Source organism: Chelonia mydas, chromosome 22 (assembly GCF_015237465.2).
Source record: "Chelonia mydas isolate rCheMyd1 chromosome 22, rCheMyd1.pri.v2, whole genome shotgun sequence".
Lineage (NCBI taxonomy): Eukaryota > Metazoa > Chordata > Testudines > Cheloniidae > Chelonia > Chelonia mydas.
This window is the reverse complement of record NC_051262.2, coordinates 7,131,648-7,153,263: the sequence shown is the minus strand read 5'-3', so window position 1 is coordinate 7,153,263 and position 21,616 is coordinate 7,131,648. Positions and strand designations below refer to the sequence as shown.

Below are 21,616 nucleotides of genomic sequence, written 5' to 3'. Positions count from 1 at the left end.
TGAATCCCTTGCAATATTGTATCTAGTTGAACAGAATTTTTTTTTCTTCTTTTGTGGAAAGAGGAACAAACTATCAATCACTTTTCTATAGATAATTTAGATGCGGGAGTGGTAGCAATGTCTTGTGCAAAAGATGTTCACCCCCAAAGTTTTTGGGGTGCCCTCAAAATTTGCCAAGCAACTGCAATATGACAATCAAGCTGTCGTTTCCTTTGTTTGGGATAAAATTAAAGGACAAACTGTCCTTGCTGAGAGCTGGATGTGACAGTCGTTGTCTCTGTGCAGACCTGTCCTGCTACAGGGAAGGAATTGGGGCTTATCTCATGTTGGTGTTGATATGACTTAAGGAGCAGGAACTGACTCATCAAGGGTGTGCTGGGAATCGTTCCGCGAGCAAGCAACGGAAGGCATATCTAATGTTTTCTAAGCACCTAGCAACATTGTTAATGAGCCAAACTGCTCTCCCTGGCACCCCTGTGAATGTGGAGTAGCATTCAAGAAGAACTCACAGGTGATGTGCAAAGTGGTATAACTTCGCGTCCCTTTGAGTATGACTCCTTCAGACCTCTGTATACCTAGACTCCCTCAAGCATTGGTCAATAAGATGGTCCAGAGGAGCCTCAAGGAGGTGTAAACAAGGGTCAGTTAAAGTATTGTGCAGGCTATTCTAATGTACACCTTCCTTTTCAGCAATAAAAGCAACCATCTTCTAGCCCCAAAGCATGGGAATTCCTCCAGATTCGATTCAGTTACATTCAGTGGGCCAGATTCACAGCTAACTTACTGCAGTCCATGGGAATTACACCAGTGTAAATGAATAGGTAACTCTGTGTGAGTCTAAGTTGAGAAGGAGTAATTGGTGTAACATAAGCGCTGAGTGGGCCTGATGAAGATGCGGCTTATAGCAACCTGCATGGAACATCAGAGAAGGAGCACAGGTTGCAGGAGGAATACGTTTGGAGGAGGCACCATGAAGTCAGTCTGCATGCACATGGTTGGAATGTTAGCTGCAGTTGCAGCATCCCTGTAAATAGTTATTTTAATGGTTAGTTGAAGTAATCTCATGCCATTACCCAGCACACAGTGCATGAAACAGAGTGGAAACGGTCAGTCTAGTGAGACTCAGTGAGCAAGAATGAGACCAACAAAGCATCATCCAGAAACAGAGCAAACAGGCAGCATGGAGGGATGGAGACCACAGGCAATGCTAAATTTCTCTCCCAAAAACCTTGCACAAGCATGGAAGCAAGAACTGAGTCTTTATAGGAAGCTGACCATGGGGCGAAAGATGAGAAAATGAAGATACAATTTAAAAAAAAGCTTTCTCACTGGGGAAAAGGAGAAGAAGTGAGAGAGACACTGTTGCCAGAAATAATGCCCAAAACATGAACCGCTAATAAGTGTGTTTGAGTACTATGACCCTAGGCAGAGAGACTGTTGAAAGAGTAGTGTTTTTGTTTTTTTACTGGAAACCAAAAACAGAAGAGGGAATGGATACTAACATTTACAGAACTGAGAGCTCTGGCACCCACATGTAATTCTGAAGACATGAAGATTCCTTGACGGCGGGGCATGCGGGTGACGTGACTCAAGCTTACAAGAGGGATTGTGGAGAGAAACGGCTCTAACCCTAGAGAAATACCCTTGTTATTTGCAGGCGTCTGAACCGTCCAGAGACAGGATCAAAACAGTGACAGCAGAACGAGAACGCAGGCTCTCGCTAAAAGAAGCAGGATGGAGGCAGACCGACTGAGATTGCAGACATCCGTGTATATACTAGGGAGAGCAGCACAAATGGCAGAAGTTAAGTGCCTGGGTTATGGGCAGTGGTGCAAGAAGTGTGGGGAACAGGAACCATTTTATGTCCCAGTGCTACAGCTGCCCCCAGGAAGAAAAATGCAACGGTACATGCAGCGATGGAGGAAGGAGAGAATGATGTCTGCAATATGATTTTAGCACATCCAAAGACTCTCAATGCGCTGCAGGAGGAGGCTGCTAGCCATTCAACTGCCATATTTGGATCAACGACAAAGTTTATTCCAGCTAGATTGTGGAGCCAGCTGCAATGTAATCCTAGCAACAGTGATAAGCAGCAATGTTCGAGTGGAGAAATGTGACCAAGTGCTAGTGATGTACAATAAAACCATTGTTAGGCCAATTAACAAAATGCAGGATGTCGATAAGAGATATTATCACTTAGCAAATATGTTCGCCCACAAAAGTACCACCTGCTGCTGGGCAGCAGGGCAGCAAAAGCCATAGATTTAATCACAGAGCAATACCAAAATATCCTCCATGTGAAAGAAGAGGGAGAACAGTCACTCTGGGTCCTGTCCAACATTGTAACAGAATATAAGGACCTACTTCCAGAGATGGACACCTAGAGGGCAAACTGAAGTTGGGGGGGAAACCTCATGTGCAGCCCATAAGGCTAGCAAGATACAGAGTTCCATTAGCCCTGGTGGAGTCGCTGAAGGAGGAACTGGCAAGCCTGACAAGAAAAGACATTGATACGTTTGTTGAAACTAGCACAGAATGGATCCCCGGCCTGTAGGGGTAAGAGAACCATCAGGTCAGCTGAGGAGCTGCATTTGACTCAAAACCACGGAACAGAGCACTGAAACAAGTCACTCCACATTGCCAGTGTTGAAAGTTCTTCTATCCAGAGCCAAAGTTTTTCACTGTTCTGTGGCGTCAAGGGGTTCTGGCACATTGAGCCAGTCCGTCACTTGACAACCTTTTCCACATCCTTTTGGCAGGTCCCGGGGGATACGAATGTCCATCACATCAGCCTGGCCTCAGAGGTGCTCCACTGTAAACTCTGTTTTAACAGTTATAAAGCGCTAACTTCTTGAATCTCTACTGTCAGATTGTCTGACCCGCCCCTCACACAACTGTGAACACATAAATTGATTGTTTTAACCTTTTTTTTTTAATTTTTTATTTTAAACATCAGTATATCTGAAATTATATTTAAAAACAAATTTCATTCTGCCAGCCTCCATGTAGGTAAGCCAAGCTTGTTGTTTGATACATGCTAGCTCCTTACCATAAACTTTAGGCTCTTTAGGGTGTACCTTGACCAGTTAACATGTGTGAAGACTACACCCGTATGGAATAAAAGTCTAACCCTAGTAGGGTTAGGCTGAGAGTATGGCCAGTTTCTGCTCCCAAGTAGGCAGAATGCACGGACCCATACCCCCAAAGAATCAGATGAAACTTTTAAATACCACTTTATTTCAGGTTTGCTATCAATGCACAAACAGCAAAGACTGATGTACAGTATACATGGTATACACAAAGCAGCCAGTACAATAGGCATTTCTGTCCTTCTGCCATACATTTTGCAAAAGAACCACAAAAAAACAAAACAAACCCAACCCCCCACCCCTGCCCCCCACGACTGACAATTCTTGATGGTGTTGGGAACCAATTCTTTCAATGGAAAGACACAAAGGGCAGCCCCTCAGGACCAGCCGCACAACTGGAAGCGGTAGGGGGTTCAGCTGTGCTAGACACAGAAACCCCACCAATAAATGTCATGTATATTCCTAAGGATGTGGAGGGAGTGGACTCTGAGACAGGGAAAGAGGTAATGTAGAAGTGTTACATACAGACACTGTATAATCTAGGGCCTGGTCCAGTATGGCCTAGTGCAGCGCTACTCAAAGTGGTGGTCCGCGGACCGGTGCCGGTCCAACAGCCATCGGCTGCTGGTCTGCGCGCACATTGGGGAAAAAAAATTGCCGGTCCCCCCCACATCACATAGCTTGAGAAGCACTGGGCTAGTGCAGAACTCTTTGACTACCCTGATAACTGCTTGCCCAATGGGATTTAGTTTCCTTTCTCCTGATCCTCTCTCACTAAAACATATTGTTTCTCTTCTGTAACCAGTAACCAACCAGTCCAAGTTCTCTCTCCCCTATGCTGATACCAATGTTATATCATGAGAGATTATGGGAATGCTGAGCATTGACTCTATCTTATCAATGCACATTGATCACTCACCACTGGGAAGAAAAGTGAAGTGAACACGCAGGAGCTGATTTGTCCTGGAGACTGGGCATGGCTTGATTCTGTTAACTGTGGCCTTTAAAGAGGATGAGGTGCAGTGCTGACCCACAGCTGGAGTTAGGTAACAACAAACCCCATCACCCATTCTGCACAGCATCTGTGAAGGATGGTGGGGAGAGAGAGTTGGTGTAGCTCTATCAAAGTCAATGGCGTAATTAAGGCAACAGAGCTATACTGATTTACACCAGAGGAGGATCCAGCCCAGAAGCCCTAAATCTATCCATCAGAAAGGGGTTTTGCCATCGAAGAACCATCTATAATCCCAGTGCTATAGTTCCTTGATCTGAAATCCAGCATTAGGTGTGGTTAATGCCCTTTGTAATCAAAAATCAGAATTCTGTTGAATTTCCAGTTGGGGTTATTCTGAAGCCCAGAGATCTATGGGCCCAGTCCCGTCCCATGCAAGTCTATGCCAAAATTCCTACTTGCTTCAGTGGGACAAGGAAGAATCATCTTCCCCGTAGGGTGGAGAAGCTGCCCCAGAAGACATTCCTGAACTACTGTTGCTGGCCTCACAACATCAGAGGGAATCCTCTTGATAATATAGGGCTTTGGGGCTGGAGAATGATCCATGGGCAAAGCTTGGACAGAACATCCAACAGATGCAGATGCGCAGTGCAGCACTTTGTGTGTAAGACAGGCATCCAAATCTCTTGTTTGAGCTGTTCTGTTATGGGCCCACACTTGAGAGGTGGGCTCCTGAAGGCAAGCTCACTCTGGAAGAGTGTCCTATCAAAGTATATCCAGTGGGCTGGCTGGAAGGGAGCATGTGGGTAAGACAGGCTATGATGGAGCCACGAGGAGCCCCATAGAAGGGCAGGAATGGACAATTAGCCCATTGCCAAGCAACATCTGCATATGAGTTGCTCATGTACTTTAGAGTGGGGGGGGGGGGGTCTACAGCTAGCTGCCGTTCTCTGGCAGTGGAAGGCAGTTGGTCTTCGGTTCAGTGCCTGAGTTGCAACCCAGCCAAGGGCCAATAATAAAAAATACTTTCCCCTGCTCTGGTATCTTCCATGCTAAGATCTCAAAGAGCTTTGCAAAAAATGAGCAAGTATCATGATCCCCATTGAACAGGTGGGGAAATTGGGCCACGGGGGCCCCAATTCAGCAAGCGTATGCCTCACTTTAAGCCTGTGAGTTCTCCCCTTGATGCCAGCGGGAACACTTGCAGACTTAGGGTCTGTCTACACTGCAATCGCAGGGTGTGATTATAGTTTGAGTTGACCTACCCAAGGTACCTTCAATCTATCTAATCTGGGTCCTGGAGAAATGAAACTGCTGGCTTGTACTTCAGCAAAGGTTGTCCAAACCTTCCTGGGCCCCTCTGAGGCTAGCCTGGGCTGAAGCATGCATGACTACAACGTCTCTGCTCAGGGACCTGAGCTCGCTAGATTAAAGCTAGCTCAAGTATGTCTGCACAAGATGTAATCACGCGCCTCAATTGCAGGATAGACACACCCATAAACATAGGGATGGGCTTAAGCAGGGTACGTGGCATATATCTGAAGGCCAGAAAGGCCCATACAAACATCTGCTGGAAGGAGAGTTAGTCCCCGTTTCTTTTATATTTCAGCACCGAAGAGCTCTGTGTTTTTGAGGGCTTGTCTACACTACCCGCCAGATTGGTGGGCAGCGATCAATCCAGCGGGGGTCGATTTATCGCGTCTAGTATAGACATGATAAATCGACTCCCGTCAACTCCCATACTCCACCAGAACCAAGAGTGCCAGCGGAGTTGACTGGAGAGCGTCAGCTGTTGACTTACCGCAGTTAAGATACCGTGGTAAGTCGATCTAAGTACGTCGACTTCAGCTACGCTATTCATGATCGACCCCGCGCGATAGTGTAGACAAGCCCTAAGAAATAACCCTGAACAAAGACGTTAGGAGAAGAGAGTGGAGGATAGTGCGAGTACTGGGCACGGAGTGACAGTTAGTGACATACACGGAGCACCATTTTGAGAAAAGACTCAGTATTTGCCACCCATGGCAGTCACGCATACAATGCTCTTGGCAGCGTGTCTCATTCTTCCAACAGGAAGCACTGTGGTGGGGCACGATTGTGCAGTACCTCCTAGAATTGCGGCCATATTTTCACGTACACCGAGATCCCTTTAAGCTTCAGCCGCGTAAAGGGGTCACGGGAATGCAATTTATGCTCGTTTTAAGGCACCTTTACACTATTTGCACAGCAAAAAGGGACCTAAGTGTAAAATGGTATCTGGCCAAAAGAGGTTTCTTTAAAATACATACCCACGCTGTATTAGGGGTACACTGCCCCTTCACACACCCTTCTCAAAGCACCATATAAAGAGGCATAGTCTTCTGAGAGGATCCAATGGAAATGACAAAATTACCCCAGGTCCGCAGGGTTTGCGTAAACCACGAGGAAGGAGAATAAAAATATGGATATTAAGCACCATAAGAATCTACGTTGTTCGGTCCATACACATGAAAAGCAAAAGCCGCCGATCAGTGGCCGGCGTACAGCCCTGCATGACAACGCTGCTGCACAGGTCTGGAGAGCAGCAACACATCGGCTGCGGAGTCATTGCTAGCAAGCCCTGAAGGCATCGGTTCGTAATAGACCCCAGCACTTTATTGCACCGGTCGTTAAGCAGTATAGTTTGTCATCCTTGCAATGGTAATTCCTTTTGGTCCCATCTAGCACTAGTGTTTCAGGGGTTGGGGCGTGACCCTTTGAAGCCTTGAGGGAGGCTGGCCATGGCGATACAGAAACACACTCTTGTTGTCCTTGATGTTTTGTTCGATCCCGGAGAGCAGTCCCCAGAGACCGATCCTGTTCCTACCACGCCCATAGCATCCTCTGGATGGGGAGGGAGCCTGGACAGTTTGGCAGCTTCGAGGTAGATGTTTATTTTACTTCATCTCTGAGCAACCTGTTCTATAACACCCCTCTCACGTGGGCACGCTCTCGCCCTGCGTACAAGTCCTTTTGTCTGCTGATATGCCCTATGTAACAGACCCCTCACCTCAGACAGCTCCCCCTCTCCCTCCCCCCAGCTGCTGTTCAGCCTTCAGCCATTAATCTCCAGCCAGAGAGACACCAGGCCTTCTTTGGAAGCAGCACCCACAGGGTCAGCACGGCCTCAGGGTGCAGAAATCCAGCTCCTGAGGCTTCTTCCTGAGGTTGCAGCGATCCCGAGGCAAGAGCTGGCCGGCCCGTGCCGTGCATTTCAGCAGGCGCCTCTTGAAGCCCCGGCCGCAGGTTTTGGAGCAGGGGGACCAGGGGCTCACCTCCCACGTGGGGCAGGGGTCGCCACATATCCTGACATCGACGGGCTGCTGGGCGGCGTCGCACGCGGAGGCCAGTTGGCCGTAGGAGTCGCGACAGTGCACGGAGCGCTTCTGCAGCCCGTTGCCGCAGGAGACGGAACAGGCCTCCCAACCACCAGCCGCCCACTTGTAGGACACGCGTTTGTAATTCGGCCTGCCCGGATCCAAGCGGTTGGACACGCTCAGGACGTTGTTGTTAAGCACGGGCGGGCTTTTCCCATCTTTCCGGTAAGAGGACTTGTCGTCTTTGCTCTCCTTAGGCAGGTAGAAGGAGTAGCGCACGCGTGGTGGGGTCATCTTCCCCACTGACAGCACCTCCACGGTCAGCGGCTCCTGGATGGGCTTGAAGGCCTGGAGGCTTTCCACTGCCGTGCCCGTCCCACTGTACCGCAGCACGCTGCCCTTCACCATCAGGTCCCTCTCCACAGCCGAGACGATGAAGTGCCCGTTCAGCAGATACTTGCCTTGGCCGTTCTTCAGAGCTAGGTAGTTGTCGTCGCTGATGAGGCCCTTGTAGCCCCGCTGCCTGATGTCAATGCTGGAGGCTCCTGCTGGGATGATCACCACAAAGTTGTAGCCGTGCCTGTAAGAGAACAGCAGACAAGCCACCCGGGAGGTGGTGTCAGCATCACCAACACCACTGGGCATGGGCCTTTCATTTATAAGCTGTTGCTCTTAGAGGTGAGACTCATCCTCTCTAGGGCCGGTGCTTCCCAAACTTCTCCCTCCCAGCTCTGCCGGGGCCCTTCCCCTTGCCTGAACCCCCCTCTGCTAGACTAATAGAGGGACCCCACAGCTCTGCCAGTATGCCTCAGTTCTGACGCACAGTATCCCATTCCAGCCCTGTCAGTACTCTGCAGCCCCACAGCTGCTCTATAGCTCTGTTCCTGAGACTTCCCTGGCCCTGACAAATCCACACAAGAGGTGCTGGACAGACAGCATCAGGGTAGGCTTCCCTGTTCCCCAGTGGGCCTCAACCCTGAAGGGATCACCTTTAGTGATGAGAGAGGAGTTCAGTCTCCATGGGTTTCCTTGGTTCCCCTGCTGAGACGGCTACCAAGGAAGGCAATTATGGTGCTGGGTCTTTCTGATGTAGACACCTGACCACTAGGTACTAGGCTGAGGGCGATCATTCATTTTACACAGTCCACTAGAAAGCCACAGTAAAACCATCCACTCACTCCCAACCTGGGCTGGGTCTGATTCAGAAACCTACAGCTGAAAGGGTCTCTGGTCCAGGATCAGCCCCTGAGTCATCTAGTACAGTGGCTCTCAACCTTTCCAGATGACGGTACCCCTTTCAAGAGTCTGATTTGTCTTGCATAACCCCAGGTTTAATCTCACTTAAAAACTACTTGCTTACAAAATCATACAAAAGTGTCACAGCACCCTCTTACTGAAAAATTGCTTCCTTTCTCATTGTTACCATATAAAAATAAAAAATCTATTGGAATATAAATACTTATATTTCTGGGTATAGTATATAGAGCAGTATAAACAAGTCATTGTATGACATTTTAGTTTGTATTGATTTTTGCTAGTGCTTTTTATGTAGCTTGTTGTAAAACTAGGCACATATCTAGATACATTGATGTACCCCTGGAAGACCTCTGCGTACCCCCAGGGATACACGCACCCCTGGTGCGGAGCCACTGATCTAGCGAGGTTCCACTGTAGACAGTTCTCCCCCAGTGCAAGAGACCAGATTGAAACCCCTGAGAGTAGCCTAGAACTTGGAGCCTTGTGCTCCAAAAATTCAGGTCCGACCAAGGAAGCTAAAGGCAGCTCTCCCATCCCTGGAAACACTGCCATTGGTCCCTCCCTTCCATGAGCCCATTTTATGGGGCACACTGGGAAAGCAGCAGGATCCTCTGGCACTCACATGGGTTTGGTGAACAAGCCCGAGACCTTCTTGCAGCTCTTGTTGTCTCCTCCACACACGCTGCACTTGTCAAACTTCTTCTTGGAGCCCAACTTGCCGTCACATCCCGCTTTGATGCATTTGCCCTGGACGCAGACCGAGGTGGAGTCGGGCGCGCAGGGAGTGCCGTCCACAACCTGAAGTTGACCCGCAGGCAGAGGGAAAGCAGAGCAATCAAGTCACTTTGTGCTCAGGCGAAGATATTTGCCCCACCTGCGCGTGTTCCACCGGCATTCCAAGAAAGAACTTTTGGGTGCCCATCTGGGACTATCATAGCCCCATGTGCCACTGAGCCGGCAGCTGCTCTAAACTAAAGAGCAGCCCAGTGTGGAGGTGTTGTTGTGTTGGAGGACATAAAGCCGCCTTTGCCTCCGTTCCGGGCTGTGCCTTCGAGAGGTACTAAACAGAACGGTGCTCTTTGATTGCTGACTGCCACATCTATAACCACCTCTCCCTCTCTTTCCTCACATTTAATCCTGAGGGCAGCACCCTGCAAACTAGCAGCTCTTCAGATTCGATTAACCCTTTGGCGGTGTCATGTGCGCACCACATGCCCAATCCCAAATCTGGCAGCCGGCCCCACCCTGTGCGTGTGAGCCAGAAGCCCCGGAGGGAAGTGTCTAGTTGTTATCCTTTATTCTTGTTCTTGTGCCATAGGCATGCAATCTGGGATGCTTTACAAACACAGGTCCAGGCATGGGGCCAGATCCACAGCTGGCGTAAATTAGCACGGCTCCATTGATTTTACACCAGCTCATCTGGCACACGGCCTCTCATCTAATCCCCTTTATGCCCCACGATAACACTGATAGCCAAAGAACAGGCTTGTTTTTCTGGAATCCCAGCCTCTGGGGCAGTGAATTCTACATGTCACCCGCTGGGTCAAAAAAAATCCTTCTGTTCACTCGTTTCCAGGTGCCCTTGTGTTTCCCTACAGCTCCTTACCCAATTTCATTTACAGCCGCCCCCCTTCCCCCACGCTCCCCGGTTCACACTGTTTGTCCTCCTGCTCACCTTAGGAGCCAATACGTAGAAGTAACCCGTGCCATTAGCTCTGCAGATGAGCTTGCATTTGTCCCGAGGCGAGACTCCCGAGTACTTCGGGACCCAAGAAACAGTGGCGGTGAGCCGGTTGGTGCTATGGTTGTAGCCGTTGAAAGCCTCGCACTGCTCCTCTCGGAAACTCTTTCCTAGCCCTGGAAGGAAACAAAGCACACGTGGGCATTTCACCAGAGAGGACATCCTCAGCTAGGAAGCATCAGCCATACAGTATCGCACCATGGAATCTGGGGGTGTCCAGGGTCAGATTCTTCTCTCCCTGCGACTGGTTTTACTCCAGTTCTGCTCCATTGACTTAAGTGGAGTCGCTCCTGATTTACACTAGAGTGGCTAGGCTCTGGTTCCAAATGTATGGCTGGTCTGACTTGGTCTCCAACTGGACTATTAAGGATTGTAGGTGTCTGCCAGACTATCCGGCTCTCTGGGTTTACTGAAGCAAATGAAGCTTTGGTGTTGCAATTCATGGGACATGTTATGTCCTCAACCCAGAGGAAACTTGTCTGACTCTTTGTATAGTCAGGGCACCCCCAATGAAGAGAGGATACAAGGGAGAGTGGTTTGTGGGGGTAGGATAACAGCGCTACAGTATCACCAATGGTGGAGGGTACAGAGAGCCACTTCAAGCCACACTTACAGCTAAGGCAGTGTCAGTTCCAGGGGTAACGTCCCACAACCATTGCTCAAAACAACTGCCACCTTTTTACTCCAGGGGAAAATGAAACCGGCAAGACTGTAAAGTCTGCATGAATGGCTCACTTCTTGGAAATCACTGCCTCGCATTGCAGGCCATATCTAGTAAGGGCGGGAGTCGGGGAGGGGGTGGCCACTTGATGTTATTGCAGTCTTTCAGAAATGGGAACAAGGTGTGTAATAAAAGATAATAAAGCTCTTCACCCAAGGGTCTCAAAGGAGAGTAAATATTATTATCCTCATTTTACAGATAGGGAAGTGGTGAGACACAGATTTGGGCAGTGACTTGCTCAAAGCAACACAGTAAGAATATAAGAATGGCCATACTGGGTCAGAGCAGTGGTCCATCTAGCCCAGTATCCAGTCTGCCGACAGTCGTCAATGCCAGATGCTTCAGAGGGAATGGACAGAAGAGAGCAATTCTTGAGTGATCCATCCCCTGTCATCCAGTCCCAGCTTCTGGCAGTCCGAGGTTTAGGGACACCCAGAGCTTGGGGTTGGATCCCTGACCATCTTGGCTGATAGATGTGGATGGACCTATCCTCTGTGAACTTGTCTCATTCTTTTTTGAGCCCAGTTATATTTTTGGCCTTCACATCATCCCTTGGCAATGAGTTCCACAGGTCGACTGTGCGTTTGTGTGAATAAATACTTCCTTTTGTTTGTTTTAAACCTGCTGCCTATTAATTTCATTGGGTGACCCCTGGTACTTGTGTTATGTGAAGGGGTAAATAACACTTTTTCTGCACACAATTCATGATTTTATAGACCTCTATCCTATCTCTCCCCACACCCCTTAGTTGTCTCTCTTCTAAGCTAAGGAGTCCCAGTCTTTGTAATCTGTCCTCATATGGAAACTCTTCCATGCCCCTGATCACTTTTCTTGCCCTTCTTGGAACCTTTTCCAATTCTAATATATCTTTTTTTGAGATGGGGCGACCAGCACTGCACACAGTCTTCAACGTGTGGGCGTACCATGGATATTCCATACTATGTTTGTTTGTTTTATCTGTGTATTAGGCACTCCTTGCAAGGCCTCTGAGTAGTGTGAAATAAAACCCGAAGAAGACATCTGACAGTTATATTATTAGAAGAGACAGCGAGACCCTAACCAGGAGATGGCAAGGAAAGAGTTAACACTCTCTCCTGAGCAGAGGAAACTACAGTACACAGCCCCTCGGTGCAGAGATTGTGGCTCCTGTCCATGACTATGGCTGAGCCCAGCTGTGGTGAATTAGGCAATTCCCCCCAGCACATTAGAAGAGGCATGTGCTGCGAGAAAGCTGGAGTAGCTGGCATTAGGAGCTGGGTCCTGCTGGCGGGAAGGAGGAGGAAAAGCTAACTGAACAGGCCTTTCCAAATGGATCCACGCTTGAGCTGCACAAATCAGTCCTTTTAGTTACCCTCCAGGCCGTCTGATGTCCTCCTGAATAATTCTGTGAGAAGGCCACGCTCAGAGGGAGCTTGGGGTATTGGTCTCTCACTGTGCAGGGATATTTAGGGGGTTGTTAAATATCTATCTGAAAGGTTTTTAGACTGTTGCCCATCACCACAGTACCTGGGCGGCTTCCACATATAATCGGTAAGAGTAGCAAAGCTCCGAGAGGATTTCATGGTGTCTTTGGCAACTCTCCCTTTGGGAGTCAAAATTCTGCTTGGGGGATGGTGTTTCGGGTGTTGACAGAGGGTTGGAAATAGAAAGCGAGGTTTGTATCGTCAATGTCACTTATGGGATCTGGCTTTCTCAAAGTTGTACAGCGTTTTCTAACGATACTCAGACACTGGATGCGCCTGACCTCCCCTGGAAGACTGTTCCCTAGCCAGAACCCCTCAACTGAGAGTGCTTTGTACCCAGCTCTCAGTGGCTTTGTCTTGGGCTTAGTGACTTTTTCACTAGGAGGGCAGTGAAGCACTGGAATGGGTTACCTAGGGAGGTGGTGGAATCTTCTTCCTTAGAGGTTTTTAAGGTCAGACTTGACAAAGCCCTGGCTGGGATGATTTAGTTGGAGTGTATAATCTCTCTCACACACACATGCCCTAGCACTATATTGCCCTGCCCTGCAAACTGTGCAGTCACTTCCACTTATCCAGTGTGTAATATTCTACTCTAGTGTCATGGCCAGGCTGGAGTAAACTGGTGATGCTCTGTTGTCTTCAATAGAACAGGCTGGTGGCTTATCCCCCCCTTTGCACTGCTGTAAATGACTGCGCACAGCAGCAAGGCCAAGGAGAATTGGGCCCACTGTCTCTCGTGAAATTGTCCCTAAACTTGCAAACATGGCAGTGGGTGCTGCGACGAGGCTAGCTACAGCTCGTCGAAAATGTTTGACGTTTTTTGCAAAATGTTCTTGCTTATTTTTTTTACCAGCTTAAAGTGCTCAAAATGTTCCAGAAAATTGGGTTTTTGATTAGTTATTTTGTGCGCACGCACAAAATTTCTGCATATTTTTCACATACTCTAACTTTAGCTCTGCTATGCACAGATGAAACAACAGTTGCAGACATCTGTCCGAGCTTTAGTCTCTCATGATGTATTGTTTGCTTGATACTGCAGGTGGAGTTAGGTCAGATGTTACCAGCTGCAAATACCACCTCCTAATCAACGTGGGCAAATTAAAAACCCAAACCAGCTCTTTTCAGGTCTGGTTAACTTTCCCTTTCTGCCCCCATCAACCAGGTTTTGTGGGCCTTTGAATGTTGACCAGGGCAGAAATACCACGAAAACTGGGATTTTTATGGTATTTCCAGCTCAAGTGGACTGAGTGGAAATAGAGCAGAGAAGGAATGAGCTCCCCCGTTTTCAATAGGGATGAGCCAAACTGGATTCTACTAAAAGACACAAGCTCCCATTAAACCATGACCTACTTTAGATCTTCCCAAACGCACTGTAGGACTGATATTTAGAGATGTTTTCTTCACTTCTGGCATGAAAATCCCTTCCGACCGTCTGTTTTCCCTCATTCACCTGCTCGTTTTTGCAGCCTCACGAGGCTGAGACACCGCTCTGTTGTGTGTGTATCAGTACTGACCACGCACTCAACCTTCGGAACATCTCTCCACTTACGGGTCCCATCACATCGTGTCTGAGCGTCTCACGGTCTTTAGTGTTTTTATCCTCACAACTCCCCTGCGAGGTAAGCAGTGCTATTGTCCCCATTTTACGGATGGGGCACTGAGGCCCAGAGAGGCTAAGTTACTTGCCCGAGGTCACACACAGAGTCCGTCTCCCTTTAAGTACTAGGTTGGTGCTCTAACCATTGAACTGCCTTCCTCTGGTACCTACTGAGATCTCCAACTTGATTTGAAGACCAGAGAGAGCTCTGTAACCTGCAGAAAAGCTGCCAAACGTTTGGGGTCACCTGACCCAAACCTCCATAGTTTTTGAGGCTCACACCTCCAAACCCCTCATCCGCCACTAACTTCAGTGACACCTAACAGCGCCATGAGCACAACAGAGAATCAACAGCAGTGGGACTGAGCGGGATAGCGGGTAGCTGCTTGGGATTGGTGGTTTGCTTTAACACGTACAGCTCTTTGCAAGGCCCAACTGTGCCCATTAGAAACTAGTGCCAGGGCAGGTCTCTTCCCTCCCGGCTGGCCCCGTCCCTTGGGGAAGCCTCACCTGACTCGGAACAAAGGTCGAGGTTACAGGAGCGGTACTTGACCCGGACACCTTCGCAGTACTTCCCTCCGTTGGCAGGCGCTGGGCTGTTGCACTCGCGCTTGGCTAGCTGGACTCCCCCACCGCAGGTCCGAGAGCACTGGCCGTACGGGGTCCACTTCCCCCAGCTGCCATCCACCTGCGGGAGAGAGGGTGTTAAGAGGAAAATCCCTTGGCCCTACCGCCATGTCTCTTCAAAAGCAGCCAGTCGTGCAATATTTGGGTCCCCGGTGGAGGGAATCCGACTCGGGGCCGGGGGGTACCCAGCATTAAGCAGAAAGGGACTCTACTCTCTATGGCTGCCACACCCAGCATAAGCCATTCACACCTGGTGTCAGGAGAAAACACTTGCCAGGCACCAAGAGGAGAACAGAGCTGCTTCAGAGTGAAGTTTTGGGCGTAGCTCTGTCCTGGGGCAAGAGCTAAGTCGGAGGGAGCCTCAGCCCTAGCAACCAGGGCCCCAAGTCCTTTGCAAAAGATAATCATTTGTTTCCTCCTCTGCTCCATCCCCACAAGTGCATTTGCTGTTTATACACCTGCTGGGGACTCGGCTTGGCCCGGGTTACAGATGGGAAGTGGGGACTTTCCCATCTAGCTTGCTGACTTTCCGCAGTGCTTGGAATTGGCTGGCCTGTTCGCAACAAGTTTGCTTATTCGTGGCCAGGTGTTCAAGCAACACCCACCGTCACAGCCAGTGTCTTGGATGGCGGCCGCGGAGATGAACTCCACTCTGAGCCCGCCAAGTGCTTGCGCCGTGGTGAGGCTGCTCCATGAGGAGTACGCTGCGGTTATCCAGTCTAGAGGAGCCCTGGATAACGGCAGCCAGGCCCAGCGCCCTGGAGAAACTGTCACGATCGCTGGGTTCGAGGACGATGATGACTAGCACGCCTGTGCAAGTGGGGAATGGACAAACCCCTTCAACTTCTGGCAGCTTCCCTCCCTGCAGCGAGGTACGGCCCGGTGGCTTTCGGCCATGCCCCTCCCTTGGCCAGCCCCTGGGAGAGCGTTGGCACTCCGTGGCCTGGTTTCAGTGCACAAAGCACTCTGAGCTACATGTTCTCAGCTTCGGCTCAAGCTGCCTTGCCGGGCTTTGCCTTATATGCCCTCCGCCAGCCCTCCCCACTCGCCTCCCCCAGCACGGAGCCGTCAGGTACTCACCCTGTACTTACTGATGTTATGCCTCTCGACACACGCGCCTTTCAGGCAGAACCTCCCCTCCCCGCAGCTGGTGCCATCAGCCCAGGGGAAGTGGCGCGTCTGGCAAACAATCTGACCTCGGGCTTTCCCCGTGCACCAGAGCTTGGTGCAGTGTTGCATGTAGGGGCAGGGTTTGGAGCCGAGGCCAAAGGCCAGTTCGCACTGCTGGTTGAGGTTGTAGCTGGCCCCAGGGAGGTCCTCCGGCAGCGAGATGGGCTTGATGGGCTGATCCAGCAGGCAGTCCCCTGCGGGGCAGGGAGAGAAATATCAAATGGGAGATACCATTCGAGTGACCGGGCATTCAGTACACGGGGTTGCTGCACCCAACCCTTGGAGAGACGTTCATGGCTGATGCAGGCAGACCTGTTACTTGGCGCACTATAACTTGTGGAACTCACTGCGGCAGGAGGCCATCAAATAAAGCTAAAGCTGGATTTTCTTCTCTCTTAACAAGGCCTGTGTGATTTTTCTAATCAACAGCATGTGTAGTTTCAGTGGTTTCCATCCCGTTCCTACGGGTACAGGTGTCCACTAAGCAAAACCTACCAATGCAACTGGCACTGACTAGCAGCTTCATCAGCCTGGCCAGTGACCAGCCTCCCCTCACACTCAGAAGTAACTATTGAGCTTTTGAGATCGGTCTAGGGGATTTAGACACACATCTCCCATTAAAGCTGAACGTCCTTGAAAATCTCAACCAACCCCTCTGGGTCACAAGACATAAGCATGTTGGCCGTGAGTTGTTCAGAGGCGCATCCCAGGAGAGAGGGCTGCAGTAGTTGTGTATCTAGCCCTTACATCATGTCGACCTCACAGCAATGAGTACAGCGAGATGGTGCATGCAGGGGGAGGGGATGTAGGTGGGCAGAGGCAGGTCTCTAGCCTGACCTGGCTTTGGTTTAATCAGGTTGAAACCAAGAAACAACTGAGTCCAAGTTAGCCAGGGCCCAAGCTGACCTGCCCTCGGCCACTATTGGCCCCTGCATGAACGCAGCTTATATGATTTACTGCTTGCCAAGAGTAAACTGTTTAAAAAGGGAGAACCATGCCGGAGTCTGTGGAGCCGAGGGACGTCCCAGCTCAGCTGTGTGAGGGCTTCAAGGCTGCAGACATCTGGTGTGAGGAGCACAGACGCTTCCTCTCTCCCCACCCCCACATCCCCGTGAGAGGCAAAAGCTCTAATTCTTCATACTTAAAGCTCCTGAGCTGCAGGGCCTGTTTTAAACCTGGTCCCAGCAGGCGAAATGGGACTGGTGACCTGCAGCTGGGAGAAGGCGAGATGAAAGCCCAGGCCGCACTGACCCAGAGCACTGGGATGGAGCGGATCTCACCACGGAGCAAGCATGGATCCCATCACAGGAGTAGGTAGCTACAGGCTCCCAACGCCTGCGCTCGCTGCTTACCCGCTTCTCCTCCCCGCAGTGTCTCCACACTTTGTGTCTGAACCCTTACCAGCTGGATGGCCCGTCCCCCGGCAGCAGTGTAAGCCCCTCCGGGCAGGGATTTTGCCCCTCGGTCTGTTTTATTGAGAGCTGCATGAGCCGCCGTCAGCAACTGCAGCCGCGTCCCCCTTCCCAGCATGCCCAGCTCACCGTGCCCACTATCCAGGAAGTCGGTGATTATGGCGGCACTGCAGGCCGACCAGGGGTTGGCGCGATCGATCTGTATGAGCGTGGGTGACATCATGTGGTTGGTCTTCAACCTGCCGAAGACTTCCTCGCAGACCTTCACGTTGTCGTGGGGCATGTTGAACACGTGCCCTGGAAGAGCGAGAGGGGCCTTGAGTCATCCTGAGCTCTCGCACTGCACTTTTCACCTGTAGATCTTGGACCAATTCACAACGTCCGTCCCATTATCCCCATTTTACAGCTGAGAAGCCTGGGGCACCGAAGCCAAGTGACTTGTCTAAGAAGCCTCGGGCAGAGCCAGGAGGAGAACCCGGGAGGCCCATGCCTAAGCTGCAAGGCCATCCTTTCATCACAAGGCAACCTCTCCTTCTCTAGCAGGAGGCTCTGATCTGACCAAGTCTCCTGTACATGGATAGCACGCTTAGTCTCAGTTTATACACATATCTGGCTAGTCCCCTAGGATCCTGGCACGGATCCTGCTCTAGCTAATGCCACGGAGCCCTCATTTGCTTTGATGAACCACCACACCTACATGGGCCCTGTTGTAACAACAAAACCACCACGGCCTCAGCAGCTGATGTCTCTCCCCACCACCCCGTGTGTTCTTCCCGGATGCTAATGAGACACATCACCCCAGATCTTGGCCATTCTGGCTAAGCCAGAAGAAATCGTTTTGCTCGTGGGACTAATGGCTCTAAAATGCCTGCAGCCCGGTGGTTAATGGTCTGGGTGTCCTGTCCCGCCACCCCGGGCTCCACAAGCTCCATTCCTTGTGTTTAAATCGGATCGACCTTAAGACGGACAAGTTCTAACACACGTTAAGCCTGCCAATGAGGTCTCTGAGCCGGCACTTTGCTGGCCAAAACACACACCCTCTGCTTCTTGTATGGATGCGGGTTATTCAGAGAGAAAAGAAGGAAAGGAAGAAAGAAAACACTGAAGAGAGAGAGCGATGTCATTGCTCAACCCCCCAGAGACTACAAGTGTCTCTGGATTTAGGGGTGTGCCTAATGCATCCCAGCCTCGCTGTGTTATTTCAGGACACCCGAATCCTGGAAACTGAACTGAAGTGGCAATAACAACAATAAGATATAGCTGGGCCGGCTGACCCGCCCGCACTGGCCCCTCTCGCTTTCCTAGCAGCTGGTTTCCAACCATTCCTCTCACCTCCCAGAAGCACTGGGAGGAAAGCCGGTGCATGTCACTTTCTCACCCCGAGGTGGAGTTTCCCCTGAAAGCTGTTCCGGACACTTGGCTATTGTCTAAACTTCCTGAGGCTGCAATTCAGGGTTATTTTAAACAGCTTAGGCTTCCCTCCCTCCTAATTATGGAGCCATAAACATTAGCAGGTTTGGGATATGGGTCTGGGTTTTTTTTTTTCTTTTTTTTTTTCCCCAGGTGGCAACCGCAGCCTGGGGCTCCACGTCTCTGCTGTGGGTTTGGTTAAAGTGGCAGCTTTCTAAGCCACAGAATGATGGATGGAGGCGTTCGCTATTAAAACCAGAAATGGTCTGGCAACTGTTTGAGGGACAACATGCAAGGCGGAGGCTTGAGAACCCAGAGAATGAATGGCTTGCCCGGGAGATCGGACACTCGTGCGGTTCATGGAAGCACACCCCCGGTGACACTAGCATTGTAAGCAAGGGGAACAGAGAGTCAGCAAACTGTACAAGAAAACGCAGTCATGCTATTATCAGCAGGGCAGCACATTCCAGTGGGCTAGGAATCAGGACTCCTGGGTTCTATCCTGGCTCTGCCACAGCCTTCCTGTGCGACCTGGGGCATGTCACATCCCTCCCCTGCATCTCAGATTCCCACTGGGTGCCACATGCTTGGAGATCTGTGAAGTCGAGGAACAGGGGTGAGTCCAGAAAGCCAAATTCTGTTCCCCCAAAAGCCACGCCGCACACAAATGAGAGAGCAACCCCGAAAGGGGACGGGCATGCTCTGCCCCGGAACCTCAGCCCCTTACCCAGCTCGTGAGCCGTGGTGAAGGCAGATGGCAGCCCGTCGTCCTCGATGACCGAGCAGCTGCGCTTGGGGTCACACATGGTGCCAACGTCGGCCATCCCCAGGGTGTCGCAGGTGGTGGCGCCGCACAAATCCTACAGGGAACGTGGGGAGAGGACAAATGGGGCCAGTTAGCGGTGGGCAAGAACTGCACCAATGCTGCAGACCCGGAGACGCCAGCACCAGAGAAACCCCTCCGAGATGCCAGCACGTGGCTTTCGTTATTGCACTAACTAACCCCTGGAAAACAAGAACAATAGGAGACTACAGGATAGGAACCGTGCATCCCTGTTTACACTGAGTAGGAGCCACTGACCTAAAATACACACTACCTTGGGCTGTCCAGTGCGATGAAATGACACGTTTGGAATTAACCCTGGCACCAGCTATAGCTTATATATAACATCTTCCTGAGTCTTCGGTGACACTGATTCCTGACTTCTAAGGCCCCTATAGCCAGGGAGGGGCCCAGCCTAAACACCAGGGGAGGCAGCCTGTTTTCTTTTTGTTTCAAAAGGACAAAGGGCCTGACCCAAATGCCCCTGAAGTCAATGGGAAGGCTCCTGCCTTTGGATCAGACCCAAAGGAAGGAGAGTGGTCAGCTTCTCACCTCTGCTTGGCTTTGAGAGGTTGATGGGTCAGAGCCAAAGTCTGTTGAATTCATTGGAAAGGCTCCCATTCACTTCAGTGGGCTTTGGCTCAGGCCCCATGCCAGCCCTGCACTGGGAACAGGCAGGCAGTCTGAGTTAAACAAGAACTGGACCCACCTTTGCCTGCAATTCAAACTGCAATTGACCTTTTAAGGGCCAAAAGATTATTCCATTCCTTCCCCTCTCCCCTTCCAGTTCATAGTGACTCCAGCCTGTCCGAGTTCTGGATGGGTCCAGAAGCGTTGGAGAACTGTGAACTCATAGGAGAGTATTTCCTGGGCATGTCAGAAATGGCACAAAGAACCACCTAATCGCCAGATTCCCAGCCCGATTCTGCAAATCCCAGAGGCCTGCAGGGTTCAGAGGAGCCAGGCTGCAGAGGGATTATCTGAACCAAATCTGTGAACTGCCTGAGGTTTGTCCAGGGCTAGTCTGTCTGAATGAAACCAAAGCAGGACTAGGCCCTGCCAGAGGATAGCCTGAGGATGCCCTCTGTTGTAGAGTGTCTGTCCGCTCTCAGAATGGGCTTCTGCACAGGGGGGATATTTTTTAAGCATAGGCAAGATATCATCAAAATATTCTGCACACATGCTTATTGTTATAGGCACAGTGCATACACATGCATATTCATTATGATTATTGAGTATGTGTATTACTGTCGCGCCTAGAGGCCCCAGCTGAGATCAAGACCCCAGAGTGCTAGGAGCTGTACAAACATAGAGACAGACATAGCTCCTGCCTATAAGAGTTTAGAGACTAAATGCTCCAGACTGCCAAAGGATGGGGAGACTGAGACAACTGGGAAAATTGACACAGACACCAAGATTTTCAAAAGTGATTGGTGATTCTGAGTGCCCAGCTCAAGACACCTTAAACAAGATCTGATTTTTCAGAAAGCACTGAGCATCTGCTCTCTGAATATTAGGTCCCTTTAGGGTGTCTCAGATTGGGTCCACAAGAACTGAGACATCCAAAGTCATAAGTAAATCTTGACTGGAGAGATTAAGTGATTTGCTCCAGGTCCTACAGGAAGTCTGTCCTATAGCCAGGAGTTGAAATTAGGCCTTCTGCCTCCCTGGCTAGGACCTTAACCACCGGACCAACCTTCCTCCCTCACATATGCAAACAGTGCACCAGTTTCCCCGAACATTTGCTTAAACTCCCCTACCCTAAACAAACTATTTGCAGCTCTCAGCCCTCACGGGTCATTGCAGTTTATCTGTGCTTCCCAGACACAGATAACTCACACTAGCCAGTGAATGGCATGATTCATCCTGTGAAGGAGGAGATGGCACTCTGTGAAGCTTGCAGGGAATGGCTGCCTTTTTAACCAATGGATTGAACCCTTATAGTGATAATCATACTTTGCACGACTCATCCTAAGATCTCAGAGCACATTTCCAAGAGGGTAAGCATCACTCTTCCCA

General features: G+C 50.3%; 1 protein-coding gene and 1 long non-coding RNA gene across 2 annotated transcripts in view; one reads left to right on the top strand and one right to left on the bottom strand.

Moving 5' to 3' along the window:
• Window positions 1-2,777: 2,777 nt before the first annotated feature.
• Window positions 2,778-21,616, bottom strand: part of ADAMTS15 (ADAM metallopeptidase with thrombospondin type 1 motif 15) — a 31,575-nt gene continuing 12,736 nt past the window's right edge. Inside the window, exons 2-8 of the mRNA XM_037882444.2 lie at window positions 19,502-19,634; window positions 17,494-17,661; window positions 15,863-16,146; window positions 14,666-14,843; window positions 10,309-10,490; window positions 9,256-9,431; window positions 2,778-7,956 (exon numbers count right to left, since the gene is read on the bottom strand). Coding sequence (XP_037738372.1) covers window positions 7,176-7,956; window positions 9,256-9,431; window positions 10,309-10,490; window positions 14,666-14,843; window positions 15,863-16,146; window positions 17,494-17,661; window positions 19,502-19,634 — 1,902 coding nt within the window. The 3' untranslated portion in view covers window positions 2,778-7,175. The remainder of the gene's footprint in view (window positions 7,957-9,255; window positions 9,432-10,308; window positions 10,491-14,665; window positions 14,844-15,862; window positions 16,147-17,493; window positions 17,662-19,501; window positions 19,635-21,616) is intronic.
• LOC122463559 lies at window positions 12,354-15,866 on the top strand. Its single transcript, XR_006287031.1, has 3 exons — window positions 12,354-12,625; window positions 14,025-14,177; window positions 15,369-15,866. It is a non-coding gene; the product is annotated as an uncharacterized LOC122463559 (long non-coding RNA).